Source organism: Mixophyes fleayi, chromosome 5 (assembly GCF_038048845.1).
Source record: "Mixophyes fleayi isolate aMixFle1 chromosome 5, aMixFle1.hap1, whole genome shotgun sequence".
NCBI lineage: Eukaryota > Metazoa > Chordata > Amphibia > Anura > Limnodynastidae > Mixophyes > Mixophyes fleayi.
In genome coordinates, this window is record NC_134406.1 from 241,188,144 (window position 1) to 241,201,704 (window position 13,561).

The 13,561-nt window shown below is 36.3% G+C and overlaps 1 protein-coding gene across 6 annotated transcripts in view; it reads left to right on the forward strand.

The window, feature by feature from the left end:
- The window catches only part of RALYL (RALY RNA binding protein like), a 479,279-nt gene that overhangs the window by 449,371 nt on the left and 16,347 nt on the right, over positions 1–13,561 (forward strand). For all 6 annotated transcript variants that reach the window (XM_075213728.1, XM_075213729.1, XM_075213727.1 and 3 more), the window contains one exon: positions 6,697–6,810. In XM_075213728.1, the coding sequence (XP_075069829.1) occupies positions 6,697–6,810 (114 nt within the window). The remainder of the gene's footprint in view (positions 1–6,696; positions 6,811–13,561) is intronic.

Consider the following 13,561-nt stretch of genomic DNA (forward strand, 5'->3'; position numbering starts at 1 on the left):
CTCTGATTTCTTCAGCTCTTCATCCTTCCTCACAGTTACCTGAACCAGAAGTGACCATGCCCACAGTCTGTGCCATACATGCAGTTGGTCCCACCCCCCTGCAGCAGCCTACTCCAGATAAACACAAGCATCTTTAAAAAACACAGCTAACTCATTTAAAAAAGCAACCTTCAAAATGCAAATATGCCACTTAATAAAATTTAATAAAGCACAGAAATATGTTTTATTTGTCAAAAACTATTACACACGTATTATAGGCAATAATGCTACATGCAAAAGCAGCCAGTATTTTACTGCATGCAAAAAAAAATTCACTTTGCACCTCTTCCATTGCAAAATGCATTGTCCAAATGTAAATTTGCTGGATTTGCTCCTAAATCTAAATGAGGCCCTTTATGTCCATATTGTCTCGTAACATAGAATATCCCTGTTTTATCATCTATTAAAAAATAAAAATGTGCAGTTCATTAAGCACACATGAATTAAAAAGCAGAAAGGAAAGACTGTAAAAAACTAATAAAAATTCCATTTGTTGCTCAAGTGGCTTGAAACAAATTGTATACACGTTGGAAATATAGACTGAAATATAGACTTAGAATAGTAATTTTCTTTCACGCATGATCTCATTATGGAATTGACTTTCCTATTTGTTTCTACGCATGTTTGATGTTTTCGGATTTATTAAGCCAAGCATGTAGCCTATAATTTGATTCTTGCACTCTGAGTCTAAAGATATCAGCATATTTCAATGTATATGAGCACACAGCTCTAAAGTGTTACATTAAATGTTGTATTTTACATGTAAAACCATGCTTGCCTACTCTCTTGCAAAGTCTGGGAGGCTTCCGAATTTTGGGGAGCCCTCCAGCACTCCCAGAAGAGCAGACATCCTCTTGGTTCCTGGCAGAGGTTAATGACCCAAATTTTGTCATCAGGCATCATCCCCCACCGTCCGATGCCGTGAATCTCGGCATTACATAGCAGGACAGCGGTGACGGGATCTCGTTGCCATGTTTTAAGCATATACAGGCCTGTTTTTTGGCTTTTAATTCTCCCTTTTCTATCTTCCACTAAACTTTCATCTTAAAGCGAATGTCCAACTTTATATATATGTATATTGTATATGTATGTGTATGTATATTTTCTTTTTCTTTGCCCTTTGATTCCACAACAGGAGAATTTATTTCTGTACATTGGATACAATTGTATATATATTTATTATTGTACTTTAAGGCAACACAAATACACATATGCATGGATTATAGAATCTCTAAAGTAGACTTAACCTTTAAATGGGGGTCTATGACAAACTTTCTTGCAATAGTGGGCTCCAGGTATTATGGTATATCTAATAACATACATTAAGATTCTTTGGGATATCTATGCCCTTCGCAGAGCTTGGAAAGTCATGGGAACTGATGTTGTGTATCTTCCGAACCATGGGAGTCAACGGATCCCTGTTGTTCTACAATTGTGGGAGCTAAAAAAAAGCTGAAATATTTTTACAATGTTCTCAGTCAGACTTTGTTAATCTGTCTCACAAAATAAATTATTTTACACAGAATATCCATCTGGGCACATGATAAACAAATTCTTATTTTTATATCTTATATAGTACATTTATATAATAAATCAAACTAGGGAGAAAATGTTTCTGAGTTATTTGTAGTTTACTTAATCCCATTACCGACACCAATATGTTTTCAGAATGTGAAAGTTTTTTGATTTTTGCAATAAAGTGATTTGTTGAATCCATTTACTGTATTCAGAAATAGATACAACCAAGGGAGTAACAGACCAGTACAAATGGCAATGCCCTCTTCCCTGAATGGCAGTATAACAAAAAAGGTTTTCATATAAAATCTGCAAACTATTAAAAGCATAAAGGTTTGTTGGACAACTGACAAGGCACACATACGCCAACAACCGCAGCAAGCACTTATTAAATGCCATTGAAATACCTTTGCATTTACAAAATACAGTTGCTTACACTGGTTTGTAAACATAGTTTGAGACAGAGGGAAAAACTCAAAGTCACCCTAAACAATTCAGAGGTAAAATATGTATGCAATGTATTAAATAATTTTTATAATAGTGTTTGTAACACAGTAAACTAGGCACATCCTTATTTCATTTCAGGTTTATTTGACTTAAAATTCTAATTTAAGTAAAAAAAACTTATTAAACAGTATATCAAATTATAGATAGTGAGTAGCTAAATGTATTGGATTGTGCTGGCATTAATAGACCTGCTAGGGCAACAGGTTGGAATTCCAGTGTCACTATCTTCTGCCATCGAAAAGGCAATGAACGTAGATTTTTTAAAAAGTGGAGGTGTTGCCCATAGCTACCAATCAAAATCTAGGTATTATTTTCTAGGGCACACTATATAAATGATAGGTAGGATCTGATTGGTTGCTATGTACACTTCTACTTTTGCTTTTTAGAAAGTTTGATATATATCGCAACACCTTTCCCTGTATCCCCGGCACCTAAATAGGACTGCTGAGTGAAAGCCAGAACAAACCTAATTTCAACACAACCTAATATAAAACTATAAAATAACTGATAAATAGAATAACAATGATAATAACACAATAAACGCATCATTTTTTTTACTTGATTTATGATAAATATGTCACTTGTATAGAGACCGAAACTTTGTTGCTGACATAGGAGATATCTGAATGGAGAGGAGCGTCAAGACTTTTAAATTCCTGTACCATAGGATGTGGTCTTCTTAGCTTCAATTTCCTAGTGTTGGTTGTCTGGCCACTTTACTCTCATGGTAGTCATAGCTCAGAGTGTAACAATATGGTGTGTGCATGGGCCCAGAGGTGATGGAATCTCGGCAACGAAGGTTCACTCCCCCCCCTCCTGGGGTCGGTGGTGCAATGCTTCTTCTCTGGCCGTCCCCCACTTAAGTTTTACAAGAAATTTGGGAGTGAAGTCAGCCTTTAAGACTCTTTTATAACTCCTGTGCAAGGCACTACTTCCCTCTTAGAGTAATTTTCTTTGAATAATTGTTCAATAATAGTCTTTTATAATGGCAACTATTTTAATATATATGAGAATAACTATATTTATATGTTAAATCATCTTATTTATTAAATTTATATTCATTTCTGTAACATAGTCATACCTTCCCCTATATATGTTTTTTTAAACATATTTTTAACAACTCTTACAAACCAAGATTTCTATTTAAGCGTCATAACCATTTGTTCATGTACTTCTGGTTGATTCCTGCTTTTATTCCCTACTTTCATGGCACTGATAACAATACAGGAAATGATTGTTATAATCTGCTTGTGCTAAAGTGTCTATTCATTCTTAGGTTATTCATTCCATTTCTGCAAAAGGATTTGCCTTTTGGATGAAAATATATTTAGCTAATATAAAAGATACTGTACTCCAATGCCATTAATCTTACAGAAGTCATTTCTCTCAGATCCAGAAACGTACTCCTTTTCATTAAGCATCTTTTGAAACTGAATTTGCACAAATTCACAGATCACTTATAGTATTGATGAGTTTTTCTTCTAAAGAAAGAAACAATGACTTCAGCTAAGATCCATTAAATGTAAAAATATTTTGAATAGCTACATAAAAAAATGACTCTCATTACTAAGAGCAGCATAATAATGGCATGGAATGGAAAACTGAATTGCAAAGCAAAGCTTTTTATCGATTCTCAAGGATAAACTGGCTCAACAATGTATGAGGAACTTTAAGAAACCTCTCATATGTATCTGGAAACAAACCCATCAATATATTATGTCCTCTAGCCATATTTATGTATTCTTTACAGTTATCTACTTTTAAGTTACAGTATACATTGCTATTTCTAATCTGTGGGGGAAACCATTTTAAGTTACACCACAGACTTCCTATCTGTATACCTATTAAAGAACACTGATAGGAGCTACACAGAAACTATCATTGGCTGCTTGAAAGAACAAAAGTTTTTAGTCATTCAGCTAACAAGTTTACCTAAAATGTCAATTATCTTTTTTAATTGCATTCTTTAGATATATTTTTATAACAGTTTTCCTATTAGACTAATTTGTATTTATGTTTATGGACCATTTGCAGCATAATGTGGAATGCAACTCATCTTTGGCAATACTGAGACATTTCCACAGAACACTCAGAACAGGCATATTGAATCAAAGGAAACAACTATTATAGCTTCCTGCACAAAGTGTATTCACCCTCTCAGGAGTGTCTTGCATTGCAAATATATATTTGTACATGTACCTGGCATATGTTTCAACATTTTGGGGTATATTTACTAAACTGAGGGTTTGGAAAAATGGAGATGATGCCTATAGCAACCAATCAGATTTCAGCTATCATTTATTTAGTACATTCTACAACATAACAGCTAGAATCTGATTGGTTGCTATAGGCAACATCTCCACTTTTTCAAACCCGCAGTTTAATAAATATACCTCTTTGACTTGTCAAATGCATGTTCTGAAGTCTATTAAATTCAAGAGTAAGCTTACACCATCTGTGCATGACATATGGCCATTTCAACTCTTCAAGGTGTTGTCCATAGCAACCAATCAGATGCTATCATTTTCAAGAATGTATTAGATAGATGATAGCTAGAATCAGATTTGTTGTTACAGGCCACACCTCCAGTTTTCCTTTTTAGAACTATTAATAAATCTACCCCTTAGATTCTCAGTTCATCTACGATATACTTTTGTTACACTTAAATCAACAAGTATTCATACATAAGATATCGCTGAAACTGGAAAACATTTCTTGATAGTCATATTTAATGTTAAGGCCATTGACAATGACTTCCCTTAGGTTCTCCAAAAGGGATTTGTATGTGGTAATAAAATTGTTGTTTCTGGTTATCAATCAACTGTGATACAACAGATCTGCAAAGATAAAGTTTAGTAAAATTATATCTGAATATAAGTAAATTGTGTGAAATAGACATACGACATGGACTAATCTGCCTATATTTACTGTTAGACTGAATGGACGTGCGATCACTTCCTTGACAAATTTAAAAATGAAGAGAATATTATTTTATATTATTATATTATTTAACCCTGACCCTGGAACTTCATTTGACCCATGCTTGATTTTGTGTTTACATTTGAGAAAAATGGATTTCTGATTAGAGCCGTAAATATATACACATATAACAGCGTACCTGAATCTCAGAATATACAATCTTACTTTAAAAAATTATTGGAATTACTGACCTCATAAATAATAATCACATAATTACCTACATCAATCACTGCTGTTGTGTAATTTGTTATATAATTGTTATTGATACCTTTCCGCTACAAGAAAAAGCCACCAATCCATTTAGAGAATCTGCCATCATTATTTCCCCTCATCATCATCAGCTATTTATATAGCACCACTAATTCCACAGCGCTGTACAGAGAACTCACTCACATCAGTCCGTGTCTCATTGGAGCTTACAGTCTAATTTCCCTAACACACACACACACACACACACACACACTAGGGTCAATTTGATAACAGCCAAATAACTTACCAGTATGTTTTTGGAGTGTAGAAGGAAAATGAAGCACCCGGGGGAAACCCACGCATACACAGGGAGAACATACAAACTTCACACACATAAGGCCATTGTCGGGAATTGAACTCATGACCCCAGTGCACCCTTCCTATGGTGGTAGTAAAAACTTTGCTTCTTTGCTTTTAGTCTGGTTTTAGCTGGTGCCTCCTTGTCATTGTTACATTCCTGGGTATCTTCATCATCATCATCATCATCACCATCATTTATTTATATAACACCACCAATCCCGCAGTGTTCTACAGAGAATATTTGTCATTGGCATCACTCCCTGTCCCATTGGAGGTTACAGTCTACATTCCCTAACCAATTAACCAACAGTATGTTTTTTGAATGTGGAAGGAAACGGCGTAAACACAGGGAGAACATACAAACTCCACACAGATGGTATACAGTGGTACGCCATGCCGTCATTTCTCCTACTGCCTTCATTGAACAACTATCAAATTCCATTCACGTCTAGTTTCTATACCGCCACTTCTAAATTTCCATACCATCACTTATAACTTTCCACTTCGACCACTGTAGCTACCTGAAAACTGTACCCCTTTATCAAGATGTGGTTTATACAAAGCTATATTTGCAGTGACAAAGCAATATAGTGTAATTCTAAAGAGAGCCTATGTATGGTTGGCTGCTGTGGGTCACAATACCTGTTCTGTTCTGTTCTGATTGATCGCACAAGACCTATGGACACACACACACCTTCCTTTCAGACACATACAAACACCACTTACTGTGCAGTTACAGGTAATAGAATTCAGAGCAGCGTACAATATACTGCAGAAACACATACAATTATGTTGCATTTGGCAGCCAGTTGGCACTTGGATAAAATAAAGGCAGTGTTCAGTTATGTATAGCAATGTCATTTCTAAACATAGTTTGTATGATAGATCTTTATTTTGAAAGTGACATACTTGGTGATTCTCTACATGAACCCTATTCTCTATTGCAAAATATTTACTGACAATCGCCTACAACATAGGAAATAACAGGCATATAAATTATACCCCATGACTGCACCGTAATGCACAGAACATTTCAGATCGTTGTGTAGTCTGTCTGTTGGTATACAATTATTGTTTTCAAGCTCTTCTCCATTTTTCTCTCTCCAGTGAAATCGGATGAGCTGCAAACAATCAAAAAGGAACTGACCCAAATCAAAACGAAAATCGACTCTTTGCTGGGCAGGCTGGAAAAAATTGAAAAACAGCAGAAGGCTGAAGCAGGTTGGTGAAATGATTTATGTCACCAGCTAGGGAATCTCATTAATAAGGAAATTAAACCTAAGAAAAGCATAAATCAGAGCCCTGGCAGTCTTCTAAGAATGAATAGAAAATCTCTGAGCATTCTGCAGATCGTGAAGGGAGCAGGAATTGAGATCAAATAAGCAAAACCATTATTGATGGTGATCTGAGTTAAAAAAAAAAAAACATAGCAGGGTTACAAACGAGTGAACATTTCTAAACTGTTCAGCAAAATATTCATCTCATTCCATATTTGGCTGTGAAATTGTGCACATTTCACCAATGGAATTTGAACTTATGTTTTCCCAGTATTGCTCCAACCCAACCAAATTACGCAACAGAGCGAATTGACCAATGGTGCTCCAGCTCTACTTTATAGACTATAAATTTACTAAGAGTCTGGAATTAAATTCCATGTAAAGACAAAGCAAAAGCTGAACTAGTGATTATATTGGCAGAACTTTGCACCTTCCCTGCCCCCCTACAAAACTCATTGTCGCTCATCTCTAGTTATAAACATAATACAATAAGTAATGTTAGAGATTTACGGTACATATAAGGAAATAATGCTCCTGACTTTTTATTTGTAGATAAATAAATTGGTTTCAGTAGTTGCTTAAATTTTTAAAGAGAACCCAGTTCAAGATGTTTTAAAACATATTCCCTTGGGGCAAAATACAGTTATTGCAAAGATATGTTTCCATGTGAGCTGGAGACTTCAGCTGACATTTATCAAATGAGTTTGAACAGATTGTGATCCGGGCTCACTATTCACTACAAAATAACCTTTTTTTCTCACTTTGTTACAAAAATGTTGCAGCTGTTTTTAAAATGGTTATAACCCTTAGCGCTGCAGATAAGCTGATGCATGTAAATGTGATCAACCATACAACAACAGAATAATAGATATTTTGGATGTTGGGGGAAGGTAAAGTGAATAGGCTTTTATGGAACATATCGACTAGACTTATCCTTTCATCATATTGGTAATAGGCTAATGTAACAGGTTGGGGACGGATTATTGATGACCACAATTACGACATCCTTCATCCCTACAATAAAAAGACGATTGCACAAAAAAAAGGAAGTAAATACTTGCAGACTTGCCTGAAAGCCGAAGATGCAGATGTCCGATGGCACCGCAGGTTGACAGGCAGTGATTCCGAACGGACAGCTCTCCGGCACTTGAGTGTGACGTGTGCGCAACTTAGATGAATGTTAATTTAAAGCGGCAAGTGTGCTTGTATTTACTTCGTTTTTTTGTGCAATCGGTTTTTTTGTGTAGGGATGAAGGATGTCGGAATTGTGGTCATCGGTAATACGATTACCACCGAATGTAACAAGTACCTTGTCAGCAGTGTTGTATATGATTTAAACAAGACTAAATCATATTGTTGGTGATATATATGTGACCCTTGAACTTTACTGTGAAGTTAAGATATACATGTATATGATGAAACTTGAATCAGCGTGTGACATTTAATTTGACATTTTGCAAAGAATAATGTTTTGCTTGTGTGGCATCTGAGAATATAAGGTCTCAATTCCAAAAAATGTAAAAGCTCAGTGTAAATGTCATTTAGTAACTACTTTCGCTCAAGATGGTGCTGGGAGGGTTTGGTTGGTTCCTTGCGAAGTGTAAATTAGGTGCACAAGAGAGCCTTGTTTTGTGAACTGGAAAAACGAAATTTCATTCAGTGGTCTGGGATTAGTAAATTGAGCCAGTGGTGGAAAAGGTGCATTTCCCATTTAATGGGTGAATGTGTAAGCTTTCCTCCATGCAAAAGGACTTTAATTCTCCAACAAGTCTGAGGTGCCACAAACAAAAACCTTTAAACCTTATACCTATACTTTTATTGGGAAGCATCTTGTAAGTTCCAACTGCACTTTTGTGGAAAAAACACATTTGAAGACACACTTTAACCAATGTAAAAACAAAAATTAAAACGTAATTTATACAAACCAGGAGGTAAATTTATCAAGCTGTGGGTTTGAAAAGTAGAGATGTTGCCTATAGCAATTAAACAGATTCTAGTTGTCATTTTGTAGAATGTACTAAATAAATGATAACTAGAATCTGAATGGTTGCTATAGGCAACATCTCCACTTTTTCGAACCCGCCACTTGATAAATTTACCACCAGGGGGTAAATGTAGCAACCAATCAGATTTTAGCTATCATTTTGTAAAATTCCCGACCATGGCTTAATCTGCGTGGAGTTGTATGTTCTCCCCGTGTTTGCGCGGGTTTCCTCCGGGTGCTCCAGTTTCCTCCCACACTCCAAAAACATGTGATGTGTTAATTGGCTGCTATTAAATTGCCCTTAGTCTCTCTCTCGGTCTGTGTGTGTGTGTATGTTAAGGGATTTAGACTGTTATACACAATGTAGGATGATGTGGCGCTTCACTAAGATTGCAGCCTAATACGTGGAATGAAGAGTCCACCTCCCTCCAAAATACAATATTATAAAATCATGGACCACGTACGTTCAAGCGCAGACTTTCAAACACATAGAAGATGTTCAATATGGATATAGGCTTCTCCCACTTGATGATAAATGATTTTCCTTGTTTATAGGTGGGTACACCAGACCTATAACAAACTCAGACAACACAAAACAGGGACAATAATAGTGCAATATGTTCACAACTTAATAATGATAGTCCCAAAAGAAGTCCCAAAGATAGATCTTCTATATTCATTCACTTTGTGCAGGGAACGGAAACGACACCAAACAAAAATTCTGTGTTGTTCATATCCAACTCCCCCAATGATGTTATGCTTACAAGAATGCAAATGGTATTGGGCATCTCGTATATGTATACTCAGAAAACTCTCCTTCACATCCCATCTCAGAGTAAACTCCACTGATTGAATAATGCAAAAAATAATAATAAAGCACAATCTGGTGCATTAACTTTTAAAAAACATGTTTATTGCATAACCAGCATGTCATGCTTAACAGATTAAAACATGTATAAAAAGGTAATGTGTATATTCGTACCAGATTTAGCTGTAATCCTGCGTGTATAATCAAACGTCCAGTCATATCAGATAAACGTCCAGCAACCTTGAGAAAGACTCTTGCCTTGAGTCGAAACGCGTAGGATGTAAGCTGATTCGTGTTCCTGTTGCTGGATGTATAATGTTAGGGGATTTAGATTGTAAGCTCCAATAGTGCAGGGACTGATGTCAATGAGTACTTTGTGAAGCGCTGCGGAATTAGTGGAGCTATATAAATAGATGATGATGATGATGATGATGTACTAAACTCTCAGTTTGATACATTTACCCCCAGATGTCCATTCACTCTCAGTAAAGCTACTATTTAACATTAATACATTTTAAAGGCTGTATATTATTGAGGTGCATAATACGAATGAAATAAATGGAGTGTTTATAATTAACTAAATAAGCCCACCATGTTTCCTTTCACTCCTCTGCAGCAGATTGACATGTTAGGAGGGAGGTTCTTATCTAACCAGGTTCTTATCCTTTCACTCCTCTTCAGCAGATTGACATGTTAGGAGGGAGGTTCTTATGTAGGCAGACAATGACAGCTAGGTACACTTGCTTTGCAGAAATGCACAGCATGGATTGGTTAATTCATACACAGGGCCAGTGATATAACAGCAAATCAGTTTCACAGTTTCGGCTTACATCAGACCTCATCAGCTCACCATCCTAAAGATGTAGGATGAGTTACAGCTATCTGTAAAGTTATGGGCAGGTAATACTTTACTTTTTAACAGAGGGTAACAGTGAACAATGTATTTTATCTTCACGGGCCATCTCTGAAAATTGCTATTTTGCAGTTTAGTGCTCCTAAACCTCATTATGCTTTAGGGCATGAAATTTTGCACGTCTTGCTGGTGGAATTGGGCCAAAATCGATGCCAGTCCTAACCCACGACACATCAGAATGAACTGACTGTCGTTGTCCCAGATCTATACATGCAGTCTTCTTTATGTAAAATGTAAATTTGCAAATATACTGCGGAACGGCAATGCAAAAGCAGAACTGACAGATTGTAGCCTTAAAACTTTGCATCTCTGCAAAATTTCACCATGATGCTGCTCATCCCGGTAATTTGTACCACTAAATAACAGTGCTGAAATGTATTTTGTATGCTACAGTAAATGAAGTTGTAAAATGTTTCTGTTGTTACTGTTTAATTAATGACTTTGTTAATAATTTAACCATTTTAATTACAATATTACAAAAACTACCTGTCAGTTTTGCTGTGCTCAGCAGACCTTTGTAACTGTATATGTAGATATAATAATTATTATTTATTGCTTATATCTAATGCCAAACCATCCACCAGGACAGAGGACCAGGCTCCTGGCCTGACGAACCCGTTCCCTGGCTGAGGCTGCCGATCCTATCTCAAAGGAGAAGGGGAAGCTAGAGCAGCATTGCTGATCTATACCCAAATTTTGCTTTGGGGCCTGGGGCCTGGCGACGCTCTCTTTAAACTTCTCTGCACTTTCCTCCCCTCTATGGTGAATGGGCTAAATGAATTGTAAGTTGCTGTGAAGTCCACAGAAGAGATAGGACAATGATGTATTTACAGGGCAACACAGCAATGTATGTCTCTCTGATCTCATGGGTGTGATACATACTGTATGAACGAAAGACATTTATATGGTCGACATATAGAAAGGGTTTGAAAGTCGACAAAAATGACATTGTAAGTATTTTTAGGTTGACAATTGAAATGTAGAGAGTATTATTAGGTAGATAGTAATATCCCTAATCCTAACCCCATCCCTAACCCTAACCATATATTACTGTCTACTTTGGAATTGTTGACCTAATAATACTGTCGACATTTGAATTGTCAACCTAATTTTGTCAACTTTCTGAATGTCGACCAAATGAATATCTAGCCCTAATACTGTGCCTCACCGCTCAGTGATGTCACTAGTTCATAGTTCCAAATTGTATGTTAAACATTGAGTTGTGATACTACTTCTAGTTTTAAGTAGAAGTAATATTGAAGTAGAAGTAATAATATATAGTAGAAGTTATAGAATGTATGAGATACCTGAAACTTTAAATATATACATTGGGATGGGAAGTGATTATCATGAAAAAAAAGAAAGCTGCTCTGTCAAACATGAAACTATTATACAGCACTTTCTCAATTACCTGGGCAGCACGGTGGCTTAATGGTTAGCACTTCTGCCTCACAGGAGTCATGAGTTCGATTCCCAACCATGGCCTTATCTGTGTGGAGTTTGTATGTTCTCCTTGTGTCTGCGTGGGTTTCCTCCTACACTCCAAAAACATACTGGTAGGTTAATTGGCTGCTAATAAATTGCCCTTAGTCTCTCTCAGTCTGTGTGTATGTTAGGGGATTTAGATTGTAAGCTCCAATGGGGCAGGGACTGATGTGAATGAGTTCTCTGTACAGCGCTACAGAATTGGTGGCACTATATAAATAGATGATGATGATGATCTATCCTACTGTAATATTTTTTTTTCAAGATTTAGTCCTCCTTTACACATCTATCTTAATCACTTTTCCTAGCAAATGATGATACAGATATTCAGAATTTATCAGACACTTCCACAGTTAAAAATTTACATGCAATAACAAATATCTGGTACTTAGTGCAGGATGTAACAATTTTGCACATTAAGGCCCCTTATCCACTGGTGTTAACATTTTGCTTCTGACTTGCATTTTAACACCTGTGCAATACAGTATAACTGCATACGGCAGTAAGAGCCTTTCATTTTTGACACTCCTTACTTCATTTCAGTGTGTTCAAAGCATGTTACTTAATAAGACCTATCATCTCCATGGGAGCACATTCTGTGCATATCCTCTAAACTGTTAACAAGAGCAGTTATACCAGCGATTTTTGCTGTTTCTCATTAATTTTAATGGCCCATTTATTTCAATGGTATTTCCAGTGCATGTGAAGTCACCATTGAAATGAATGGAACTCAATAATATTGTCAATTGTTTTTTTTCTCCATATAACTAGAGATTTAATTAGTCTCTTTTGATGTGGGAGTAAAGCAGTGGGTCCCCAAGATCTCCCTTTCACCATCAGTCCATCAGAAGTGGCCAGTATTGGAACTAAAGGGTATTCTTTGATCATTTAGCAGTGGGTAGCACTAGTCTTCAAATGTGCCTTTTTAAATTATTTATTTATTATAGTAGCTTTTTACATTCATTTCAATGCCCTTCTTTAAGTGGTTTCTAACAGAATGGATAAACCATTGAACTGAATGGGGAAAGCTCTCTACAGTTTGATACGGCTTGCATTCTCTACGCATCTGCAAATGCATGTCAAAGCTTTTGAATGCATCAGGCACATGTCTCAAATTCTTATCGGACCCATGAGTAAACACATTTATTTGTAACATTTTGTGTTTTTGATGTCCGTTAGGTTTCCATTAACCTACAGTTATTGCTCATTGTCAAGAGACATGCTAGCCTTGGCCGCACATGGTGTATCAGATCATACTGTATATTAAACACCACTCCATGTCATTTAGAAGCCTCCACTACTGCTGCACCTCTCATCTCTCTCTAATGTCCAATCTTCACACTATGGACTGCAGTCACTAAGGAGAGCATGGCAACGAAAGGAGTAAATTTCATCCTGGACAAACCATGTTACAATGCAAGGGGTGCAAATTAGTTTATTATTTTGCATGTAAGGAAAATACTGGCTGTTTTTTCATGTAGCACACACATACTTGATAGCTATAT